The sequence below is a fragment of the Varanus komodoensis genome, unplaced genomic scaffold, assembly GCF_004798865.1.
Source record: "Varanus komodoensis strain SLA01 unplaced genomic scaffold, ASM479886v1 scaffold40, whole genome shotgun sequence".
Classification (NCBI taxonomy): Eukaryota; Metazoa; Chordata; class Lepidosauria; order Squamata; family Varanidae; genus Varanus; species Varanus komodoensis.
Genome location: NW_025335942.1, coordinates 749,430 through 773,631, shown reverse-complemented (window position 1 = coordinate 773,631; position 24,202 = coordinate 749,430). Strand labels below are relative to the sequence as shown.

The 24,202-nt window shown below is 43.2% G+C and overlaps 1 protein-coding gene across 5 annotated transcripts in view; it reads left to right on the top strand.

Annotated features, from left to right (window-relative positions):
- The window catches only part of TRIO (trio Rho guanine nucleotide exchange factor), a 261,688-nt gene that overhangs the window by 46,426 nt on the left and 191,060 nt on the right, over window positions 1–24,202 (top strand). For 4 of the 5 annotated variants that reach the window (XM_044442897.1, XM_044442900.1, XM_044442898.1 and 1 more), the window contains exon 2: window positions 19,531–19,605. In XM_044442897.1, coding sequence (XP_044298832.1) covers window positions 19,531–19,605 — 75 coding nt within the window. Of the gene's footprint in view, window positions 1–17,936; window positions 17,961–19,530; window positions 19,606–24,202 lie in introns of those variants that run through there. The other variant, XM_044442901.1, reaches the window with a different exon arrangement.

Below are 24,202 nucleotides of genomic sequence, written 5' to 3'. Positions count from 1 at the left end.
CTAGCTAAGTCCCAGTAATTTTCCAGGGGATTGTGAAATGTAGCTCACGCAGAAACATTCAGAATTCCAAACCCTTCTTTCAGTGAGCAATAGAGGAAAAAACATAATGGTGATCATGACTGAGATAAACTAGTACAAAATACACAATGGGGAATGAATTCTGGCATTCTAACTGGGGTTTTTACTGTGAAAACCAGGAGGTACAAGTACCTTATTAATACAATTGTACTCTCGTGTATCTCTTACACAGTTCTGCCGTTCTGCCTTACATACCTCCAGTGTTTGTAAGTAGCTTTCTTCTCAAGAGTTACATAGAGAGTCAGTGTTTTTTCAGCATAGCTGGTACATTGAATTTGGTAGTATTTTTAAAACTGAAGAATGCACTATTCCTCTTAAAAGAATAATCAGATAATACGGGGAATGTTCTGTTGAGTGAATGGCCCTCCAAAGATTTTTATATTTGCTATTTGGAAGCCTGATTTGAAGCTGCAAAGTGGAGCACCAACTAGACTATGCTACCTACATTTTGAAAGGAGGTGATACACAGGACTCTGTGTTTTACAGTTTGTACAAGCACAGAAAAAAAACAATCTGAATTTTTAATGACTGTAAATATAAACTTTCTGAGCTCCTTTTTCTCAAAAAAAATAAGCAAAATATATTTATGGCAAAATACAAGGCAAAAAGCATTACTTTTCCCTAAAAAGTATGAAATCCTGCACAATGCCCAGTGACATTTTCAAGCAAGAGTGAGGTGTGATATGATTATGATCTCTGCTGATCAGAGTATGGTCACTGCCTGCTCTGTGATTAGCAGAAGCAGATTAAATCGATGGGAAGTAGAAGAAGAACATACATGATTTATTGTGGCAGAATTGATGGCTTTCTTGGAATTCTGTGGGTGTGCTCATGTTAGTTGTGTGTTCAGGGATCACATAAATGCTTTGGTGCAGAAGTCTCAGAAGAAGTTTAGCAAGGGTGCTGTAGTTGGAACAAACTTGTTACAGCAATGGATATCAGATGCTCTTTTCAGACCTTCAGGGTGTTGTGAGATTAACACTGCGGGTCAGTATGGATTTAGTTTTGTTCCTGCAGGACCAGATTCATGGCAATGCTCAACAAAATCTTGCATAACATCTTTGCTCTATTTTCCTTAGAATTTGACTTGTTGGTGTATTGCTTCTCTGCTGCCAACATTTAGAATGTAAACAGGCGAAGACTTGTCTCTTTTGCTTATCCCTAAAGGTGTTAATAAGCTTTGAAGTGGTAGTTAAGTCTTACTGGCTTGCTTTTCAACATGATTTTGGTGTGGTGATGGTAGCAGCAGTTCTTGGAAACAAAAACAGAAGAATAAAGAAGGCTGACAAAAGTATTTCATTATCCTTTAACTTTCAAAGATGCATCAAAGACTAGAGTTCTAAAATTTCCATAACTTTTCTAGGTTTTTGGTATTTGATCTGCTTGTGAATTTGTTAACATATGAGATGAACAAAAGGCAGAGCCTGGTCTCGTAGGGACTAGGACTGTTTTTCTCAAAGTGCAGCATGGGAGACTGATGCAGCAGGGAACTGTTCCTCCTAAGGGGCATACCTCCAAATCTGAAACAGAACTGGAAGAAGAGGCAGGGTCAGAATTCTTCGCTAAAATGCCAAGTGCAGCAGACTCTGTAGTAAGCCAAGAAGCTGGTAAGAAGTGGATCATAGCTGATTCAGTGGGAAACTCTTGAACAGGGAGAGATAGATGGCTGGGGTGTATGTAACTTGATCATTCCCATAATGGGACATTAGATCAAAAGAGCAGACCATGTGGTGCACAACATTCCTGCTGCAAGAAGCAAGAACCACCCTAAGGGTGGAGCTAATTCTTTTTGGGTGGAAAGGGAAGAGAGGGATTCAGTGTGGAATCAACTTCTTATCATTAGGCTGTATTTCCCGAAAAGCTGGTATTCTAACTTTACTGATTAATTGGCAAGGGTTTCTGCTGGACTCCTCTTTTCTTTCACAAAGCCAGCTGAGCTGACCAGTTATTTTATTTATTTATTTATTTATTTATTTATTAAAACATTTTTATGCCGCCCCATTCGCCGAAGCCTCGGGGTGGCTTACAACATATTATAACATAATAAAAGCTGTAGTTAGAAGCCTTTTGTCCTGATCTGCTTGGAAAGAGAAAGCGGAGGGTGGTGGGAGAGACTTGCCTTCAGTAGGTTTATTTTTTCTCTTCCTCCAGTGGAGTTCTTGGCTGATTTCAAGTAGACTGTTTGCTCCTTGCAGGCTGCTAATACTGGACTAAGTGTCCCTAGTTTTGATCCCTTAAGGAATTTCCTACATAAGCAGGATCACTTGACACCAGCTAGCTATGCTTTCTTTGCAAAAAGATCCTGGGTATGTGTTCCCATTGTGCAAATTTGGAACACATTGGTGGATTCTGACAGTTTTAGGTTTTTTAAAAATTAAAACATGGAGTACTGAAGTTTGTTTTGTTGTTATGTGCCCTCGGGTCATCTCTGACCTAAGGTGACCCTCCAGACTGTCCTTTCCATGACAGCTCCATTCAGCTCATCCAAATTCAAGGTTGTGGGTTCCTTTATGGCATTTATTTGGTCTTCCTTTTTGTCTTCTGCCTTTGCCTTTCCTTATCATGATTGTCTTCTCCAGTGGTTTCTCATGATGTGCCAATTGTATTTTGTCATTTTTACTTCTAGGGAAAGTAAACTTCTGGCTTAATTTGATCTAGCATCCACTTCTTTGTCTTTCTGTTAGTCCAGAAAGCTATACACAAAGCTTTCCTCCAGCACCACGTTTTGACTGCATCAATTTTCTTCCTATCAGCTTTCTTCACTGTCCAGATTTTATACTCAGTAAACTAACCGAACACTGTAAAATGTCTTGCACTTGATGATATTTTCTAGGTCCTTCATTGCTGCCCTTGTAGGTCTCACTCAAATTTCTTGGTTGCTTCTCCCTTTGAATTAATAGCTGAACTGAGGAATGTGAAATCTCACAATTTCAATTACTTCTTTACTGACAGTAAATCTCTATAATTCTTCTGTGTACATGATTTTGGTTTCATAATGTTCAGCCACAGTCCTGCTTTTGTGCTTTCTTCTTTCACCTTCATCAAGAGTCATTTCAAGTCTTTCTGCCAGTATGGTGTTAACTGCATATCTTAAATTAGTGACGTTCCTTCTGCCAATTTTTACTCCTTCCTCTGATTCTAATCCAGTTTTCCTTGTGATATGTTCTGCATACAGATAGAACAGAACAGGAGATAGAATACATCCTTGTCTAGATACCTTTGCCTATGAGAAACCATTCTGCCTCTCCATCTTCTGTCCTAAGAGTAGTGCCTTCTCTATTCTACAAGTTACACATCACGACAATGAAGTGCTGAGACACCCATATTTTTCAGGGCCGTCCGTGGCTTTTCATGATCCACATGGTCAAAGACTTTGCTGTAGCCTATAAAGTGCAGACTGATCTTTTTCTGAAATTCTTTGATGTGCTCCAGTAGCCAATGTATCTTTGCAACATGGTCTCTAGCACCCCTTCCATTTTGGCATTCAGCTTGGACACCCAGCGTTTCTCACTCCATATAGGGTAGTATTCTTCATTGCAATACTTTTGAACATCACTTTGCTTGCATGGGAGATTAATGCTATGGTTGCTGCACTCTTTTGCCTCTCCTTTCTTGGGGATTGGAAGATGTAGCGGACATTTCCAGTCTTTGGATCATTGGTTTGTTTTCCATATTTGTTGCCATGTTTGTTGATTTGGACTGATCCATTTTCTGCAGATTGGAAGAGTTCTACTCCAGGTGCTTCATTCTTTGCGAGAGCTTTCAAAGCAGCTTTCACTTCGCTTTCTAATATTGCAGATGATTGTAGGATTCCATGTTGAGGAAGTCTGTCATCCTTTCATCTCTTTTGTATCGTTCTTCTGTGTATTCTTTTCACCTTCTCTTTATATTCTTCTGGTCAGATAGTGCATTATCTTCTTTGTCTTTCAACATTCCTAATCTAGGTTGGAATTTCCCTTTGATATCTTGAATTATCTGGAAGAGGTCTCTTGTTTTATCTTTTCTGTTGCTGTCTTCTGTTTCTTTGGGTTAGGATACTGATGTAGAGGCTCTTTAAACAATTCCTTTGCCATGCAGGAGTGGTGTTACGGTGGATAGTCTCCACAGCTAGCATGATCCTTAAATCACCCAACCTGTATGGGTGGGCACTGACCGAAAAACCCTGAATCAGCTCCCCACTTGGATGCAGACAGAGGACCAGCTTGCACAGCCAGAATAAGATCTGTGGCTTATTTAGACTGAGGCGTGATTTCTGTAATCACCACCCAGGCATACCTTGTCAGGTTGTCCAAATCTGGGTGGCATGGCTGGTTGGATGGGGAACAACCCTCCAGTAACCCATGGGTTGTTGGTATCGGAGGGTTGTTTCCCTCAACAACAAACCATGGTGCCTAAGTTTGCACAACATGACAAGGTATGCCTGGGTGGTGATGATCAGAATTGCACCAGGTAATTTTAAAAAGGCTTATTCTGATCATGTGAACCAGGTCAAAAGCATACTGCCCTGCATGGGCCACAGCTGTCATACTCTCCATGACCCAGGAATCTGCTTCCCACCCAAGGTAACATTTCAAAGAGGGCATGTGTGCACTTTGGTGTCATTTTGTCTGCCAGGTATGCATGTCCTCATCCTAGTCAAATGTTTCAGTAAGAGAGGACAAACTTCTGTTCCTATTTGCAGAGGAACACAATGGCTTTTGAGGAAAGGGCATATCTTGCATGGCATGGCTGGGTGTCTGCCAAGGGAACGCACCCCAGGAGAGGCCCACTGGCTTGAGCCTTCTGGACTTGCCCCCTGATTTTCCTTCCAAGGAGGGCTTGAATATGTCTCTAGCTGGAATGGCTGACATGTCAATATAGCGAGGCATTCTTTCAGAGAGTGCTGTTTAGTTGTGGCTTTCTCTTACAGAAAACACTAATTTGGAGGGTCTGATCCTTCAAATTTAGGAAGCAACGTGAGCCATGCAATCTGTGTTTGGAGCTCTTCTAAGGGTGTGCCTTCATGTTGCGGTGATTCTGATAATTGAAGTGATAGTGTGACTATTTGAAATGGCCATCTTTCAGTGTGGTTGGGACTGTGAACCCTTATTTGAGCATAGCCTCTCACTGCCTCAACCCATTAACTGATTGCAAAAAGCGATCGTGCTGGGTTTAGCGTTGCCAGGGATAGGATTATACATAGCTAAGAAACTGGCAGTACTTCTAACAGGCCCTGAGCATTCAAAATCTGCGCAGCACATCTCAGTATGCACCGTAACCCACCACTGCTTAAGTAAGTCATGCTGGGCTGTTTTGATCATACCCACTGGGGCACCGTCTTATTTCTGTAAGCATCATCCTCCATAGACTTCCAAGCTCAACTTATTTTGTATCTATCAAAGAAAAACAAACACCTTAGGAAATTTTTTTGGATGTCGGACCTGTAAACAGTGCCACAACTGGTATCACTATTAATAGTGAAGGGCCGAATTGCTTTTAGGGCCTTCAGCTCTTCCCAACTCATCCCATCTTTGGGGTTTCCTGACATCCTGAGGTAAAGGGACAAGCTGACCAATCTCAAAAGTATGAAGAGACTTTGGATTAAATATGGGAAACTGGTCCTCATGTCTGTTGCCGCTGACCAGTAACTTAGTGCCATGGATTTCCATGGAATCTTCTGATGGAAAAGCGGGTTTTGTTATTATTAAATTAAAATGAAGTGGGTCTGAAAATCCTATGCCTGCCCTTCTGCAGTGACTGGTGCAGAAGAAGGAGAGCCATTTTCTGTCAAGATGCAAACGATTCTGCTGTTTGGGTGCTGTTAAAAAGTTTAACAATAATGAAAAAGGTGTGGGGAGAGCAGGATCCAAAGATGCCTCCCATCTTTTTTGTTGAAGAGCTTTTGTGCCAAGCTGTGGGCAGGTGGGAATTCAAGCTCATCTTACAGTTTGCAAATTAAACTCCATATGGGCTAGAGCGTACCTACTGTGTACTTGGCAGTCCAGGACTCTTACTAAATATGGTGGCTTAACCTGAACCGAACCCAGACAGCATGTGAAGATTACGTCAGTAGCGCTCTCAAGCTTAGGGAACTGGGTTCTCTTACAAGCTGTGGAGGCTCGTGAAATGCCTGCAGGGAGGGCTGCTGGTGGAGAACATGACAGAGGCCTTTGCAAAGGAGCCCATTCAACGGTATGCTTCTTTTCAAAGAGGCCCTCCAAAGGCGAGGAACCCAAGCTGACTTACGTAGCTCCATGTTATCCCCACAACAGCATCCTGTAAGAAAAGTTATGCTAGGAGTGAGGAACGGCCCCAAAGTTACCCAGTGAGTTTCAAGGCCAGAATCCTGATCTCCCTGATGCGTAAAAATGCATCTGTCTCGAGATAGGAGCTTTGGGGGTTTAAAAACACTTCCCCCCTACAGCTTCAGTGCCAACTGTTGCAAAGGCTAGGACTTGAAATCTCTCCAGCCCCTTCACCTCCTTTTGCTCAAGTTCTCAGTCTTACCTGTAGATTCCTGCCTCTTTCTTCATTCTTCCTTTATGGCTGTCACGTCTTCTTCCTAGCTGTTTCCGCTTTTTTGGACTACACTAAACATGAACTTACATCTCAGCAAGTTGTGGGGCAATAAAACTCAGTGGTCTCTAGGTTCTGGATGGGATAAACATTTGGGTCTAAGACTCAAAGTCCATATTACGTTAGAGATGCAGCCAGAGACTGTCTTTTTTTTTTTTTTTTCCAGTTTTACTCTAGAGCAGTGGTGGCGAACCTATGGCATGCGTACCACAGCGGGCACGCAGAGCCCTCTCTGTTGGCACGTGAGCCAAGTCGCCCCAGCATCGCACCAGCAGCCGAGCATCGGATAACAGCGCACATAGGGGCCATGCGCGTGCTCGGAAAGGAGTAGCAGCGCCAGGCGATGACATCATGAGCCGAGACTCATTAGCCGCGATTTGTCCAAGCTTTCGCATGGCCAGTCAGTGCTTTGCCAAGGATATATATATATTTGCATGACTGGCTGTTTTCCCCCTAAACTAAAACTTCAGTATTCAGGTTTTATTGCAGTGTTGGCCCTTTGTGATAAATGGGTGGGCTTTGGGTTGCTGTTTGGGCACGTGGTCTCTAAAAGGTTCGTCATCACTGCTCTAGAGTAAGCTTGGGGCCCCTGATTGAGAGGGGGACCACAGGTGGATAGGGAGACTTTTACCTCTTCTGTCCACCGTGGCCCCAAATAAGAGCCATTGTGTTTACAGTTTCTATTTTTCCTCCCTTTTCTTAAGTTCACAGTGTGTTTTATATTGTTTTAATAATGGACGTTTTATATTGTATTTGTATATTTACATTGTACTTTTATATTTTGTAAGCCGTCCTGAGCGCTTGGCGATAGGACGGGATATAAATGTCTGTAATAAATAAATACATATTCATTTATTCTGCCAGTTACTGAGACATCAGAGAATTTTGATCACTATCTGGCCATATAACACAGGCCCGTGTGTGTCAGGGACGGTGTGGAATATTTAACGCCTCCATATAGCCCATGATAAGATCCCAGCTGGAACCCCTGTGCTTACTTTACGCGAGGGGGGAAACGTGGGGGAAACCAAGTTGGTTGTGTCTTTAATGTAATGTGTGTATGACCCTATACATTCCTTCTTTCTGAGCTCTGGCTATGCTGTTTTGGGCAGATAGGAGGTATAGTTCTAAATATCTGAAGGGTGTCAGATGGTCTATCCCTGGGTTATAACATTAAAACACCCCCCAAACTTCGTTATGTCCTCAAATAGCACTAAATCTAGGTAACTCAAATTATTAAATGGCTTGGGGAATAAAGGCAGCAAAACAAATTTAAAATTAGATTTTTACCAAGAAACCAGTTGATTAAAAAAAAATCTAATTTCCCTATTTCTCATATTCCTTGTCCCTGGGGTTCCTTCTCCCAGCACTGGTGCATGCGCATGCACACACATGCCCACAGAGAGAGTCAAGAAAAGGAAAGTATTAAGAAAAACGTAGTATCAATTTACAGAGATATTTCAACCAGTTAAACAAAATAACTGGGTCCCAGCTTAAAAAGTAGCAGGTGCCATTCTCTTCTGCCTCTTCCAGGGTTGTAAATGAAAACATCCACATCCAGCGGGACTTGCTGGTTCTGGGCCATGTACTCTTGCGGATTGTGGAACGAATTGGATCCATAACTGTGTGTCGTGGCCAGTGGCGCTCGGGAGCCGCCGCTTCTTGTCCTGCAGCGGAAAAGGGGGGCAGGAGTGTCTGGTGGCCTGCGAAGTCTCCCCGGACCTGCAAGTAGCGCTTAAATGAAGGAGAATTCAGGAAGTGCGTTTGTGGTCTTGCATTAGAGACCGTTTGCTGAAACAGAACTCAGCCTTTCTGGACAGTTTTAGGAAATTAGAAGAACTCCCAAGTATTGCTCCCAAAAGCTTTCTCCTAGTTGTTGTTGTCCTAGGTTAATCCATTAATTCAAATGTTAATTCTTACTTTTTAAAACATTTTGTTGATTATATATATTGTGCTTTATTTTGTTTTTTTATTACAGTATGTTAAGGGAAGGCATTGTTGAAGTTATTATTGATACTTTATTGTAATGGCCACCCAGAGAGCATTATGCTAGAGGACAGCTTTTTTTTTTTTAACAAATTTAACAAATAAATAAATAGATACCATTGCTTAGATGTTGTTCCTAACAGTGTATTGAATGGCGCTGTATATGAACTACTGTGTTTGAGACTTATGCGAAAATGTATGCAGGATTTGCCTCAACTTGATATTATCTCGAGATCGTAGCTTTAGAGATTTGGACCATCTCAAGCTTTCCCTCTCAATTCTCCTAAGAGACCTGTGGGCCACCATGGGTGAATTAAATGCTTTTGCTGGTGTTTTCAGTTGGCTGCCATGGTGTGATGTAAGGACCCCACCCTTCCTTGCTGACAGCAGCAATGAGATTCATGGTTGAAACTCCCCATATGGGCATGAAAATATTAGCAAATTTACTGTCCTTCCTGCTTTGCAGCCAACACTGGTTCTTGAAGTGGCTTGCAACAATTTAAATCTATTTCAGAATCCACAGAAAGAGACCTCCCTGACTCCCATCCGTGCTAGTGGCTTGTGTTGTTTGGGATGGAGCCTTTTCCAGCCAGACTGAATTGGCTGGAACAATTTTGAGCAACAGCAAAAGGCAAGCACTGGGAGAAATGTGGCATTCCAAGGCCTTGCCCCACTTCTTCTCGTATTTTCCCAGTCAAATAATTTGCCTTGAAAAAAAGGTATTACATGGCTTCTTCCATTTGTGCATTAGAGGAGAACATAAATTGGAGATGCCTTGCGGATTCTTTCCACCATGGTTTACACAGGTTGTTTGCGCACACACAACTTTTGATTATATTCTCGTAGCAGTTTAAAACAATAAACTAAATGATATCAAAATTAAAAGTCCATTAAAACAGTGAGGAGAAAATTACACAAGAGAATGAAGAGGCAGCTCCTTGTCTTAACTAAAAATCACAGTGGTAACTCTTCAAAAAGAGTTTGCCATGCAGCTCTGCCTCACTTCTACCAGGAATGAGTTTGGAGAACCATCATGAGAGCCACCTTCCTGCTGTTGACCAGTCTTGTTTCCAGGCCCTGTGACCTCAGAAGAATGCTTGAACTTCAGAATCGGGGATCAACTCTCTCGAGCAGACTGCTAGTGGTAGATTAAGTTGCTTGAACCAATAGTTCCTGGAACCTTTAATGGAGGCAGTAACTGGTATATGGATGCATAATTTTGTTTTCTTGGCATTCTGCTGCTTCCCAAGTGCCAAGCAGCTTGGAGTTTTGATGGTGCTGCTGTTGTTCAAGTCTGTTTGGGGTCTGTAAAGATGCTAAAGATTTCTTTTGTAATCCCAGTGTACCCACTTACTGACTCAAAGGTGGAATAAATTTTCTGTTCAGGAAGGAGAGCTCATTTAGAATGCAGTGGGATCAAGCTGCCATCCAGAAAGCTCGCTCTGCAACTGACTGGTTTTAAACAGCTGGTGCCCAGCAGTGAAGATAAATGGTCCAGCAATGCCCACCTGGCCATTTATATAGTAGGTTTATTGTGTGTGCGGTTATTTTTCCTGTATGCTTATTTTTCCTGTAGGATGTTGTGAAGAAAAGCAGTGCTCTCAGAAAGAGAGCCAGTATTTGCAGTTTAGAGTTTAGTCTGATTCTGTTCATGTGTCTTGTGGACAGACAAGGAGTAACGTTTGCACTCTCCTCGTGGAATGTCTGCGGTATCAATGATGAAGTTGGCTTCTGCCTGCAAATGGGGAATATTGGAGGTGGGGAATGTGTGGCCCTCCAAATGAAATTGGAGAATAGCTCCCCTCAGCCTTAGGCAGAATCAGATCAAAAAACAAAACAAGGGATTTTTTGATAACACATAAAAAGGATCTTTATTTAAATCAGATGTTTAAATAATATTTAAATTGGATTTTTTTAATAAAATGCTTTTTGAGGAAAAAAAATAAAGATAGTTTTCTGTTTAATATACATTATAGTCCAAAGGTTATTCATCAAGAAAAAAGGGTTAGTTTTTAATGTTGTAGCACGAGGCTTTATATAATGTTTAATTTTTTGGTAAATGAGTTCCATTAATCCATTCACAATCTCATGTTCTTCCAGAGGTTTCTGAAAGATTATTGGGCAATTTTTCTATCTAGAAGATACTATCACAGATGCTTGGTTTTACAGTTCTCAAAACTGTGAATTTATGCCTGCAGAAATCACATGCCTCTTCTTCACAGCAGAAATGTGATACAATAAACATACAAAGTGGAGAAAAAGATCTTAACCCCACTGTTCCTTTGCATATCTATGTACACAGAATGAAGCACTTACCTCTTAAGTGCTAACTTTCAAAAAATTTAATGAATAGATGGTTGGCGGGAGTGGAGTAGATCTGCACAAGAAGCTAAGTGTGAGGAAGGAGGGGCAGGCAGTAAAATTGAAAGCGAAACCTTTCGAGCAGACTGCTCTACAAGTCTTTGGATCTTTTTGTGTATGGCCTCAGGTTTATCATAATATTCTTTCCCTGGGGAGAAACCTGCAATGGCAGTGGGCCATCAAAGAAACCCAGTGTGGGAATATTTTGATGAAGTTCCTCTGCCTACAGGTAAGGCAGACAAGCACAGAAAACCATGTAGAAAGGATGCGAAAGACCATGATTTAAATCAAATCCACCCTGGCCAGAATAGCCAGTGGTGAGGAATGGTGGAAACTGTAAATCACGCATGACTGTCAGAACCTGCTCTGTCTCGAAGTTCAGGAAAAGCTTTTGTGGCGGCGGCATGATGAAGTCTCCATGCAGCACTTGCTCGATCTGCTGTCACGCTTGATGAGCGGAGATGGCAGAAGGATAGCCGTTGACTAATTGTTCTGGTCTGATTGAACAAGGTGAGAAGAAAGTAGGCCTCCAGGCTGTCCCAGGCTGAAGCCCTCCAGGTGTTTTCCACTATGGTGCTTAGTAGCCATGCTGGCTGGGGCTAGTGGGATTTGAAGTCCAAATCATCTGCAAGGCATTAAGACGGGGAAGGCTGATCCGGGGCATCTACTAGATGTTTAGCATACCCTTTTCCTTGGGCAGTTTGTATTCTTCGGAGCTGTATCTTAGTGAATAGCCGCTTTCCAGAAGTGTGCCGTCAAGAGAGGTCTTTGCTCTGTATTTTTGCTCACCTGGGTTCAGCAGGGCATGGTCACCATGTTCCTGAGTGTTTCATAGGAAACTCTTCAAGAGTGGCTTCGAAAGTGCAATTTCACATTCGTAGAGTTTTGACATGAAAAGGTTTTAGTAACGTGGACTGCGAATAGTGCACGTCTCTTAAATCAGAGGAAACCCCTTGCGAGAGAGAGAGAGAGAGAGAGAGAGAGAGAGAGAGAGAGAGAGAGAGAGGTTTATATAGAGAGGCCGGACTCTCTTAGCTCTTAGAAGGGCTTGCTTTTGTCCTCCCGGGTTTTGTTTTGGGAGACAGTGTTCTTGGGGATGGACCATGAAAGGGGAAAGAACTAGCTGCGGGGAAGAAAGCAAACAGGATGCATCCTATTGTACTGGGAAACAGAACAAAGGCTTATCTGCCAGGCAATGGGTAAGGAGGTAGTCTTTCTTTCCTCCAGGTGTTTCCCAGTGTTCAGAGCTGTCTGGATTACAGTGTGCCTTTAGTACCGCAGTTTAACAAAAGAATTGTCCATTTCCTTGAACTGCTGAGCTGCAACTGCATTTGCTGCTCCATTTGAAGCAGTCTTTCTATGGTAAGGGCAGAGTACACGTTTTAGAGGTGTTTTGATCTCTACCACAGTCTGGGAAAGTACGTGATTTATATTGCTGTTTAATAAGGTATCTCTTGATCATTCTAGAAGAGGAATATGGGGCATCCATATATGTGCCATATAGACGAGAGCCAGGGTGGTGCAGTGGTCAGGAGTATGGGACCAGGGCTCAGGAATCTGGCTTCTAGTCCCCACTCAGCCATGGAGCCAACTGGGTGACTTTGGGCCAGTCACAGACTCTCAGCCCAACCTACCTCTCAGGGTTGTTGTTGTGGGGATAAGACTGAGAGCAGCAGGAGGAGAATGATGTAAGCTGCTCGGAATTCTTTGTAAGAAAAAGGGCAGGATATAAATATAAACAAATCTTCATATGTGGATAGATACCAATGTAGTGCTAGAATATTACATTCCTTCTGCAAACCTTCAAGGGTTTTTAAGGGCTGCTAAGGTCATGAATAAGATTTGGTTGCTTTTTTAATTGTCAAGGCAGCCATGCTGAGGAAGACGTTCCATAAACAGAACAGACAAATATAAGCAAAACATAACAAAAAAAAAACCAAAATACCAAGCAGGACAAAGGAGAGGTGGACAACTTGCAGGAGGGAGAGAGAAATAAATATTCATAGCCTACAGGTTTTGCTCCTTGCCTGCATTTCAGAGAAGGATTCCCACTGTTTTCAGTCCACAGGTCTTGAGAGCTCCTGCTTATGTTGTTAGTGGATGTGGGGAAATGATGCCTGTTAAAAGGAGGAATGGTGATTGTTAAAACATTTATGACCCAAGCTGGCTATTTCTCGAGCGCATTCATTCCTTCCGTGGGGAAAAGAAGTGGACGGGGTCAGTTCAGGCATGTCAGAGTAGAAACAGCTCAGCTGTGTTAGGTCAGGTAGCAGAAATTTGAAGCAGTACATTCAGGAACAAATACCATGGGATGAAGGAATAATTATCGGTGATATTCCATGCAAGCAGGATGCACAGTGAGCTCCCTCTCCAGCTCCCCAGTTCAGATCTCTGCTGTGCCACCTTGCGCTCTTGCAAATCCTGGGAATACTGCAGGCACTGCAGTGGAAAAGACGGCGGAGGCGAGAGCTGCAGACTGCCCTGGTTTTGAAAAGATGACATCATCTCTATTAATGTGTGGTGCTCAGAGGGTTGCTTAGCTGTGTGTGAGTGAGCATTATGCAGATATTTATGGCTCTGCACGCGTGCAGCGACTTCAGGAGCCCTCCTTGTCCATACTTCAAATGTAGATGTCCTAGGGTTGGATTTCTTTTTTCTCCTTCTTTATTTATTCCTTCCTTCCTTTCTTTTAAGGAATGCCCTAAATAGCTGCCATTGGCTATAAATTTCATAGTGCACTTAAGGGGAAAGAGGCACATTGTTTATTTCTGGATAATTAATCCACAATGAAATACTGGGCACTCTTTCTGTAATTGCACTTGCTAACTAGGATTAGAATCCATATTGGAAGCAGCATTGTCAAGGGGTCTCTTCGGGGATGTGAGTTTTTCCCCATATTTCAGCTGACACTGCGGTAGGCTGGTAGTGTATGAAATCCTTAATTTGTAATGAAATATGTTTGATTCTTATTTTAAAAATTAATGAAAGCCATCTAGTTTTTCAGCTGTCTGGGTTTTGCTTTTCCCCTTTCTGGAGCATGTTGTTTGTTGATTTGGCCGTATTTCAATATTTTATCAAGGCATTCCTCAGAAATATTTATCTGGAATAAGTGTGTGTGTGTGTGTACAACTTATCATGCATTTGATTGAAGTAGAATGGTCAGAAGAATGGCTTCCGAAAAAGGGTGTGTGATAAAGCCGAGCTTTTACTTTGCCTAGAACAAAGGAAGCTGAGGGGACTGGGAAATCTGATTAACAGGTAATACTGTGCTTAATGCAATATTGAAGAGAGGTGGGGAATCGCCCTCCCTCCTGCCTTCCCTTGTCTGTGCAAGCTATGATTTACAATTACGCTTGCACCTGTGCTGGCCGCCCTTAATGCTTAACCACAGGGCTACATTCCCTGTCATGGAAGCCGGCTTTTTCTTTCTCTTTTCCATTGCACCCTTTGTGTGCCCTCCAGATCTGCTCAGGAGGCTTGCCTAGCCCTCTGGAATAGATCTGGAAGACATGGGGGGAAGGACAGCACCCCAAGATAAAACTGGGTGCTCCCCATAAACCAAAATGTAAAAGAAACGGCTTGATTCAAGAGGGAGCTCAGCACTGGAGCCAAAGATCACCTTCCCACCTTACCTGCAAAGCACCGTTTTCTGGAGCCAGTACTGCGTTTGTGCCAGACCTTTGTAAGGGGAAGGGCAAATAGATACCAGGTGGACAGGTGTGGAAATCAGAAAGAACTCTGAAGAGTGGAGCAGCACAACCCGGACACGTGCATTTTCTTGCCTCGAAAAGATTTGGATGGCGTGTCACTGTTTGTCCTCTCCCTTCTTTGCAAGAGCTGCCTGTTCCCCAATTTCTGTGCCCTCTTAGACGCTCTTTATTTGATCGTATATGTGCAGATCACGAAGTAGTGGAAAACGTCTCGGAAGCCGTGGTTCATCAAGTGATTTGATGAATAGGGTTTTCCTGGCATTTTGGGTCTGAACGTCCCATGGGGGCAATACAGTTTGGAGAGTACTGGTTTCCAGAGAAGTTTTAAAATACTTGTTACCCTAATACTATAGGTGAGGGAGGCCGTGGCCGTCCTGCATGCTGCTTCAGCTATAACCAGGGCTGCCAGCTTTAATCTGTTTATGAGAAGTGAAACAGCTAAAGTTTTAACCCATTTAAGCATTCCCTTGTAATTATTGAGCGCAGGTTTTCATCAGCACAGTTGTGAATTAAGGGCACAGTTTGTGCTACACAAAAGGGGGGGTCTCCTCCATTGTTGAGCCCCCTTCTGCAAACATGGCCACAAAAATAGTTTGACTGCAAGGGAGGGTGTTTGTGAAAGTGTTCGGATTGTGAAAAGTGCTCAAGTTGTGTTTGTATAAATATGATCCCAAGAAGGCCTGTTCTCATAATGCCAGGTGGGGTGAGCTGAAGGTAGGCTGCAGCAATTGCAAGACCTGCAAAGGTGCGGCATAATGGTGCAGGGAACATTCCCCTGGGCCGTCCCCGAGGCCCAGACCAGGCAGGCAGGGTAGTGATAGCTTGGTCTAATGGCGCCGTTCTCTTGCATGGGAATCGACTGGGTGGGCACATTCAAGTATGCACAAGGTTTCTAAGTCTCTGGGACATCCCCCCTTTTGTTTGTTTGCTGGTTACCTGAATGCAGCAGACTGTTAGGACTTTTTTAGCATCCAGAAATTAGTCTTTGTGCATTCAGAGGATGAATGGAGGTGGGCCAGGTGTGTTAGCCCTGTGTCCAGAGTCACCCCCAGATGTTTGAAGACTGAGTAGAAGGCTTCAATGTAGATTTCTGCATATGAACAAGTGTACTGCTGCTAGTTTTGATCCAGTTTTGACTTTTAAAATGTAATATATATTTATATCTGTACATTGTATTTCCTGCTTTAAATTGTTGTGAACTGCCCAGAGAACTTCAGCTATATTATTGGGTGGTGTAAAAATGTAATACATTCACTCTTATTTACTTCCTTATATGGTTGTGGATTTTAATGATTTATTCTTAAATAGTTTCTTGTTGTTTAACAAGCGCTTCTACACATCAAGGCGGTGTAAATGATGTACTGGAGACTTTTATCTATAACATTTAAAATAATTCCAGCAGAAGAGTCTGAAACGTGGGTTGCTTTTTGTTTTTGCATAAACATGTCTCATTAAATTAAAAGAAATCCATTTAAGAACAGTTGTCTGATTAGCTTCGGCAACTAATTTCTTTTATATGCCTGTGTGTAGGTCAGTGTTGTTGTTGTTTTTAAAGTCTGTGTTTCTAGTTGACATTAGCCACATACCTATGCTTAAAGCCTTGCCAGAAGGTGACAGATTTGCAAGAAGGTCGAAACATACACAATAGAACTGCTAATATAAGAAAGCTCCAGGTGAAGTGGGCAGGTATATTTTCTAGCCACACAAATGCATACCCATCCATGGCCACTTGGAGGGCTGCCTGCATTTCTTGCAATGGTAACACAGGAATGTTCCCAAAGCAACTGGTAGTCTTTCCACAGTTCCTGAAATGTGGCGTAAAATATGTGTCTGCATGGGAATCACCCAGGCTCCCTGATCCAGTATAACTGGAGCGAGAGATACTGGCCCAAAAGGAAAGCACATTAGAAGGATTTACCTATCAAACCTCCTGAGCCAAGCGTGATTTAAATTGTCCACAGATAAAGCCAATTATAGATAATTGATTGTAATCCAGTTTTGATCAATTTAAATTTGTGTTTTCTGAACTGAACTGATATTCATACTAATTGGCTGCTAGAGAGTTAACCACTTTTGCTTGCAGCTAAATAGCCTTGCTTGATATTATGGAATATCACCCAAAACATCTGTACCTCTGTACTACGGTATGCATATTTGTTCAGGGAAGTAATTGAGAAATTAAGGCTTCCTGTTTCAATAGAAATGTTTTCTGATGCAGCAACTTGCATTTTCTGGAATGGAGGGATATTAGTATATTTGTTAACCGTGTAGAACTGTATTTTTCAGTATAGTGAAAAATGTCCACGTGGTTTTCGATAATACTTGTATAGTATAGTCTGATACATCTTTACTCAAAAGAAAGTTCTGCTTTGTCATATTCTTAGTTAGGATCTTTCAGGACAAACATAAATTCAATACATGACTTTTGTAGCATCTTTCTGGAATGTCAGCTTAACAGTCATATTTGGATTTGCATAGAATTACTAGTAGATGATAAAAGAAACTGAATTCTGTTTTAAGAGATTATAAATGTACTCGTTAGTATGGTTGCAGTGAATATAGGTATCTTTTTAAATTATGGGATGTCAGCTTGCTGTGTATAAGCTACAGATCTTGACTCATAAAAAGTTCTTAGGATCTAGACTAACTCAGTTATAAATGAGATTTAAGTTTGTTGTGACTAACTTGTTTTACTGATTGCAGTGGAGCTAAAGCTGGACCACCTTAGTCAAGATCCTGCCTATACTTTAACAAACCCAGCTTCATAGCCTGTGAAGTTGGCTTGGTTTACACCTGACAAGGGTTGGTTATAAATTGTGATATTTCTGGTTTCTCCAGAGGTAGAATGCAATGCTGCTGAAAACTTCCTCTCAACAGTACAGGAAGATGATGGGAAGTATGTGACCTTGAGTCTTATTTAGGCTTGTCCCAGCTTGGTGCAGGTGACTAAACCTGATACGCGAACTGGGTTAGAGTTTGGTGGGTCATATGAGTTTGTTTGCATAGATTACAAGTTGTGCGGGCCCAGTTTAAGTGCAAATATTTTTAATTTGGGACCTTACGGGACCAATAAACTAAGATCCCTTTTCTTACGTGGTGGTGCTTCCTCCTCTCTTTTTCCCCCTGTCAAATAATTCCTTGATTTACCTCTGTCTTCCCCAACCTATTACCCTCCAGATATCTTGGACTAAAGTTTCTGTGAGCTCTAGCCAGTGTGGTCATGAGTTGGGAATGCTGAGCATTATAGTCCAAACATCTGAAGGACACAAGGTAGGTCTACTGTCAAGATTACTGAAGGATCAATGCTGGCTGTAGGTAGCAGCCATTGGGCTTCTGTAGAGCAAATGTCCTGCATCATTGGAGTGCCAAGATGAGCCCCATGCACAGTGCCCAGAGCATGGAGGACTCTTGAGCCAAGGAATCAGATGGTGCTTGAATTGGTTGTCTTAGTTTTTCTGATTACATGGGTTCTAGATTGGCAGCCTTAAGAGTGCGATATCCCATTTGGTGATTCTGATTTCTTAAAGCAGTTTCAGCACTGCTTGAAAAGCCATTGGATTTTCATAGTAGACTTCAAAAAATTAATTTGAAAAGTGTCTCAATTGACAGCGTAATTGTTTTTGTTTTATTGAGGTGCATGTGCACACACGCATGCATGCATGCGCACGCGCACACACCAAAGCACGGAGGAGAAGACATGATGTAGCCCCACTGAACATAGTGTTCTGTTGGTGTGAACTCAGTCTGAAAAGAAACTAGAGGTGTTTGTGAATTCTTCCACCTGGCAAACAGTAAGAACATCATACTCCCATCATCGACTGAGGATTTAAACAAGCAAAAAATCGAACGATTTCCCATGGCTGACAGAAAGGCCAGGAGACTCTGGAGAGCAATGTACCTTTGGACATCTTTCACAGTGCCCACCACCCCCCTCACTTAAAAATAAACATAATACATTTTCTTACCAGCAGCTGGTATCACTGTGAATTAAATAGATTTCTGCCAGTGCTGAAACTGGTGGCTGCAGCAGCGTTGTTTAGTGCATCAGGGTTAGATCCTGCTTCTGACTTGGACATACGCTGTGGGGCATTCTGTTGTCCTTTGCCACTTCTCCCGTGACAGCCATTGCCCTGGGTGTTGTCTTTAGTGCCCCCTAAATTGTGCATCCCAGTGATAAGGGCTCGTGCTGTCCCGGCAAAATTAGGCGCTGGGTGGCCAACTGCATTGTATCTGTTATAATTAAGAAAGAAGATCACGCTGCATATTCATCGCCAGAATCTGAGGCGATCTGACGAATCTTATGTCTTAAGTACTGCTGCTGGTGGGAGGTCGGGAAACACCTGCATTCTTCACCATACTGGGGGTTGTGTGTCTGAACACATGTTCAGTGCAAGGGGGCACATGCTAGCTGCTTATTTGTCTGATGTTTTCATGGGAACCCCCCCCCCATGTAATGTAAAGCAGCACGATCCAGTGTGGCGCAGTGGTGAAGAGCGTGGGACTGGGACTCAGACGATCCGGGTTCGAGTCCCCGCTCAGCCATGGAGCCAACTGGGTGACTTTGGGCCAGTCACAGACTCTCAGCCCAGCCTGCCTCACAGGGTTGTTGTTGTGGGGAGAAGATGGAGGAGGAGAATGATGTTAGCTGCCTTGAGCCCTTTGTAGGAAAAAGGCAGAATATAAATAGAAAAATAAAATAAAATAAATAATCCATGGAAAGCTATGCCTGGAAATTCGACTGTTCCAGGCAGCTTCGTTTTGGCTTCTGCTACGTGGCTCTCTTCTAGGAAATGCATTTGCTCTTCAAGTCAAGTAACATCCATTTTCTTTGTCTCTTCAGGATTTCGTAAAAATGATGAGATGAAAGCTATGGAAGTCCTGCCAATCTTGAAGGAGAAGGTCGCATACCTTTCAGGTAAAGAGGCGTCTTTATAGTCCTGAGCTGTGTTAGTTATCAGTTTAGGCTGAGGTCTGGTCAGCAACAGTGCAACTGTGTTTACTCAGAAGTAAGTCTCACCAGCTGCAGTGTAATTTACTGCCTGGTAAGGTGGGTTGCGAGATGTTCTGTAGGTATTGTGAATGAAATAAAAGATTTGACACTTGAAGAAAAATGGAAATTTAGTTAGGTCAGCAGTAAAGATTTGTTCCTCAAATATATTTTGCTGTTTTTCATTTCAGTAAGTAATCAATTTTACGTATAAGAAAAGATTATTGTGCTTTTTTAAAGAAGTGTTTTCTCTTTTAGAGGTATCCTCCTTGCCCTCATCACTTGTCCCGCAACAATGATCAAACGAACTGCCATGGTTACTTTTTGATAAATGTATTTGTGGTTTTCTGTCTTGTGGCTGGCTGCCTTCCAGAGTTTCAGCAAGTGGCCATCATTCACACCTGTCTTTGGATAGGTGTGATTTATGCTGGACAAAACAGCTAATGCAGACTATATTTTTTGTATCTCATCCACCCCCATTATAGCCTGAAGTGCCTGATCCTGCCTCCTCTTGGAAACTGTGCAGGGTCAGGCCTGGTTGAAGTCTGGATGGGAACTTAAAATGTAAACCGTTGGCTATGGGCAGTATAGAAATGTAATGTAATAATGAGAATGAGAATAATGATAATAATGCTGGTGATCATGATGCATACAATCTCCCAGGTGCACCCTAAGGATCTACTGTTTTCTTTCTTTGTCGACCTGCATTTGAGTTTTTTGGGAAAGTTGAATGGGATGGTGTCTCCTCTGTATCTCTTTGCTGTGATGGTTCATTGATCTCTTAGTGTAAGTGGCCCGGAGATGCATGTTAAATACCTTCTGAGATAATTCCTTTTCTGGCATTTGGGGCTCTTGCCTTTATGTTGTTGCTTCTAAAGCAGCTACTTTCAAAACCGGTGGAAAAAGTGCAAGCAGGACGCAAATTGATGGAAGAATCAGACTGTGGAGTCTTAATGCCGAACGTAACTGACTACAGTCCCATGCAGCTGTAGCTTCATGCAGCTTCCTGGGTTTGGCAAGCGTGTTGCTTGAATGGATTACATCAGTTACACTGGCTAAGGGTGCGACTTGAAAGAAAGTTTTAACCTTTTATTATTGTGCAGCAGTCATTTCACCTACAGTCCCTAAGCAGCTGGCTGCTTGAGAGGATGCATTCCGTCTCCTCTCTCTGGTTTAGCAGTGTGAATTTGCAGGGCGTCAAAGCTGTTTAGCTCTGTCCTCTCGCTATGGGATAGACTGCTTTTGGAACCCAGGTGCTGAACTTCAGGGTGCCCCTCGTTTGCCTGGACTGATTTCTCCTGCAGTCAGTGTCGTAATAGGGACAGATCCTTTGATGGTGGATCAGCAACTTGCAGGATGCTGGTTTAAATTTCTTTTTAGCCTGGGATTACTCCGAGACTGTAAGAAAACTGCTCTCCCAGCCTGCCCTCCTCCTCTCAAATTTGCAGGATGGGAATATTAATAATGCTAACCTACCTTGCAAGGCTGTTGCATGGGTTGTTGAGAAATTTATAATGCTTTGAAAATGATGAAGGGATGCATGAATGCTTGGAAGCTTTAGATGAGCGAACGGTCAGGAAATGGCATGCAGCCATCCTGCTTGCAGGTTGAAATTGTTTCATTGCAGGGGCTTCCAGTCAGTCTCCCCCCACCCATCTTTGGGGGACTCTGCATTTCTCAGCAACTCATCCCCAAATAAGCAGCGTGAGTTGTCTCCAGAGCCACCCACATGGCGCCATCCAACTTCTCACGGCTCATTCTCTCTTTCCTTTCTCATGGTCCTCCAGTTGGTATGCCAGTCTCCTTCACGGCAAACCCCCTCTTTTATCCCCGTCCTCGTGCCGATCGTGATTTGAATTGGTCTTGGAATCTGTAAATATTTCCCTTCCATTGACTTTGCATACTTGAAATATGTATACACTTTCCAGTCAAAAAACTGTGCTAACCTCCCAGGCAATTTTTTAAGAGAAACAAGACTTGGAGGTGGCAGAACATCAGTGTGGCCTTATTCACTCCATCCCATTCAGCTGCCTTCTCGGGGCTTTTGACAGAGGAGTGCCATCATGGCCCCAAAAAGGAGAGAGCCTTCTGAGTTCCCATTTTTTGACCAGCTGGAGACTCGGGGAGAAGTGACCAAAACGTGGTGGATACTGAGAAGCGTCAGCTCAATACTACAAATTGAGAGGATTTCATTGCTAAGGGGAAGAGCTTTTGGTACACCGAATCAGATGCCTTTTTGCCATTGCTGGAACTTTCCAGTTGACGGCTAGGGAACGGGCAGCTGTCAGCTGCTCACAATTTAGCCTATATGCAGTCTCACCTCATCAATTTGGTACTGTCTGATAATTGAAACAGATAAAAGCATTGACTTGGCAAGGCTGCGTAGATCAGAAAGCTGTAGGCACACACTTGCACAGCTACAAAAGACCATCAATAAATAAATAAACAATGAAGATATTTGAGGCTGGAGAAATGAATTAGCAGGGCGGTAAACCAGCATTCTTTGGAGAATCAGAGGAGGAGTTGTCATCAGCAGGGGCATCGGCAAGGTCGCAAGGAGTGGCTAGGGGGTTTCACCAGATGGGGCCATACAACCCATGCTGAAACTGCCCTGCTTGTTGCAGGCTACATGAGAACCCACCGTGGGTGGAACAACCTCTGGAACAAGCCGGGCCGGGGGGGTGGGGGCGTTTGTCCCCAAATAAGCCATTCTCCAGCAAACAGTTTGGGTTCTAATGGTATGACAACCCACTGTGTTTTCTCACCCCAGTCTTTCTCTCTCCCCCAGCGTATTTTTTGTCCTCCCCTCTTTCTTGTAAGCTTCCAATTTTCCTCTTGCTCCCCTGGACCTTGCTTACACATTGCCCACCTGCGGCCCTTTTCTTTCTGCATCCACCTTTTGTTTGACAAGCTGCTTTCTGTGCTGAATTCTTTTCAGCTACTAGAACACAAGGGCCTTCTTGCTTCACCGTTATTTCCAACGGTCTTCCCTGGTTGCATGGCAACCGTGCCACAACATAAATATTTGTGTATTTTTGTTTTTTGTTTTTTTTATCGCCCTTGTATCCTAGCCTTCTCCTGAAGACACTCTACTGGAATGGTCACAAACAGAATTTTAGAAAATGCTACTGTTGCTGTAACATTTAAAAGAAATCTTGTTGTGAACTACACAGAAAGCTTTGGCTGTTGGGTGGCATGGAAATAAAATAAATGATAATTTAAATGATCCAGTTCAGCCCCAGTGTCACCCAGAGTTGGTGGTAGGCAGAACAAATCTTGGAAATTATATTGATTTGCATCACTTCCGCTGTCAAAATTCAGCTGCCGGGTCTGCAAGTAGCTTTCCAGATCTCTGGTATTACTGTTGTGGCGAAGCCTTGGCCAGCCATTGGCTGGCTGGGTGTTGCTTCTGAGCCACGTTTTCCATTTCCACGAGGGATGCAGCCTTGTGCATTTCGTTAAGGTTAAAGCCCTACCCAAAGCTTGGGTACAAAAGCAGTGCTGTGGTTGTGCTTGTGGACTCAAAAGGTGGGGGCCTCTAGGAAGAGGTGTATATGACTTATTGTCCATTTCACAGCATGGGAAAAGGAGCACCACAGTTGTGTCCGCAGAGCCATGCCCTGTGTGTATTAATGCCTGGAATAGCCCAATGGCAGTGAATAATAATCAGCTGCCTCCAGCCAGCCAGCCAGCCAGCCAGCACTTTGCAAGAAGGAAAGAAGAGCACACGATGCAAGAAAGTGAACCAACAGCTGACCAGAGCCAGTTCCTCTGAAAATTGCATATCTGATGGCCCAAACATAAATGATGCCTTTTCAGCAGAGTGAAAATATCCCTGGAAATGACAGGGAAGGTTTCTCAGATCCCAAATTTAAACACACTTTATCTAGCGCAAAAGTCCACAAAGCACTTGCTGTGGTTGCTCTGGCCCTTCTCCCCACCACTGCTGCCCCATCTGATGCAGCGTACTTGGTTGGCTCTCAGGAGCTTCAAAATACAACCAGAAGTCAAAGACTGACCTCTGCATTTTCCCTGACCATGGAATGTGGCCAGGTATAGGGATGGGCTGTTATCGTTGACTTGGCTGTTCACTCTGGAAAGTTCTGAGTGTCTCCAAACTGCAACGTGAAGTCAAAGAGGAAATCCTGCATCACACAAATATGACGTTTACTTAAAAGAAATTAATATGATCCCTTCTGTCTGGATTGGCCAGTGTTCCCCTCTTCACATAGTTCCTGTTTGGTTCAGCCAGATGCTGGGTCCATTCATACAGCGCCCGTAAACCCATGGGAACTTCGGTCATGCTTTGTGGCTGAGCCGCTGGATGACCGAACCCCATTACAAGCCATGGCTGGCTGCACTGTTTTATAAGCCATCCCAGGAAGAGGCAAGGCTAAGATGGCATGCAGCCCCCCCCCCCCCCCCCCCCCCCCCCCTTGCGCACCCCCCCCCCCCCCCACTCTAGTTGGTTATGTGAGCACAAGTCTTTTTTTCTCTCCTCTCCCCTACAGCCGCCGGACCACCC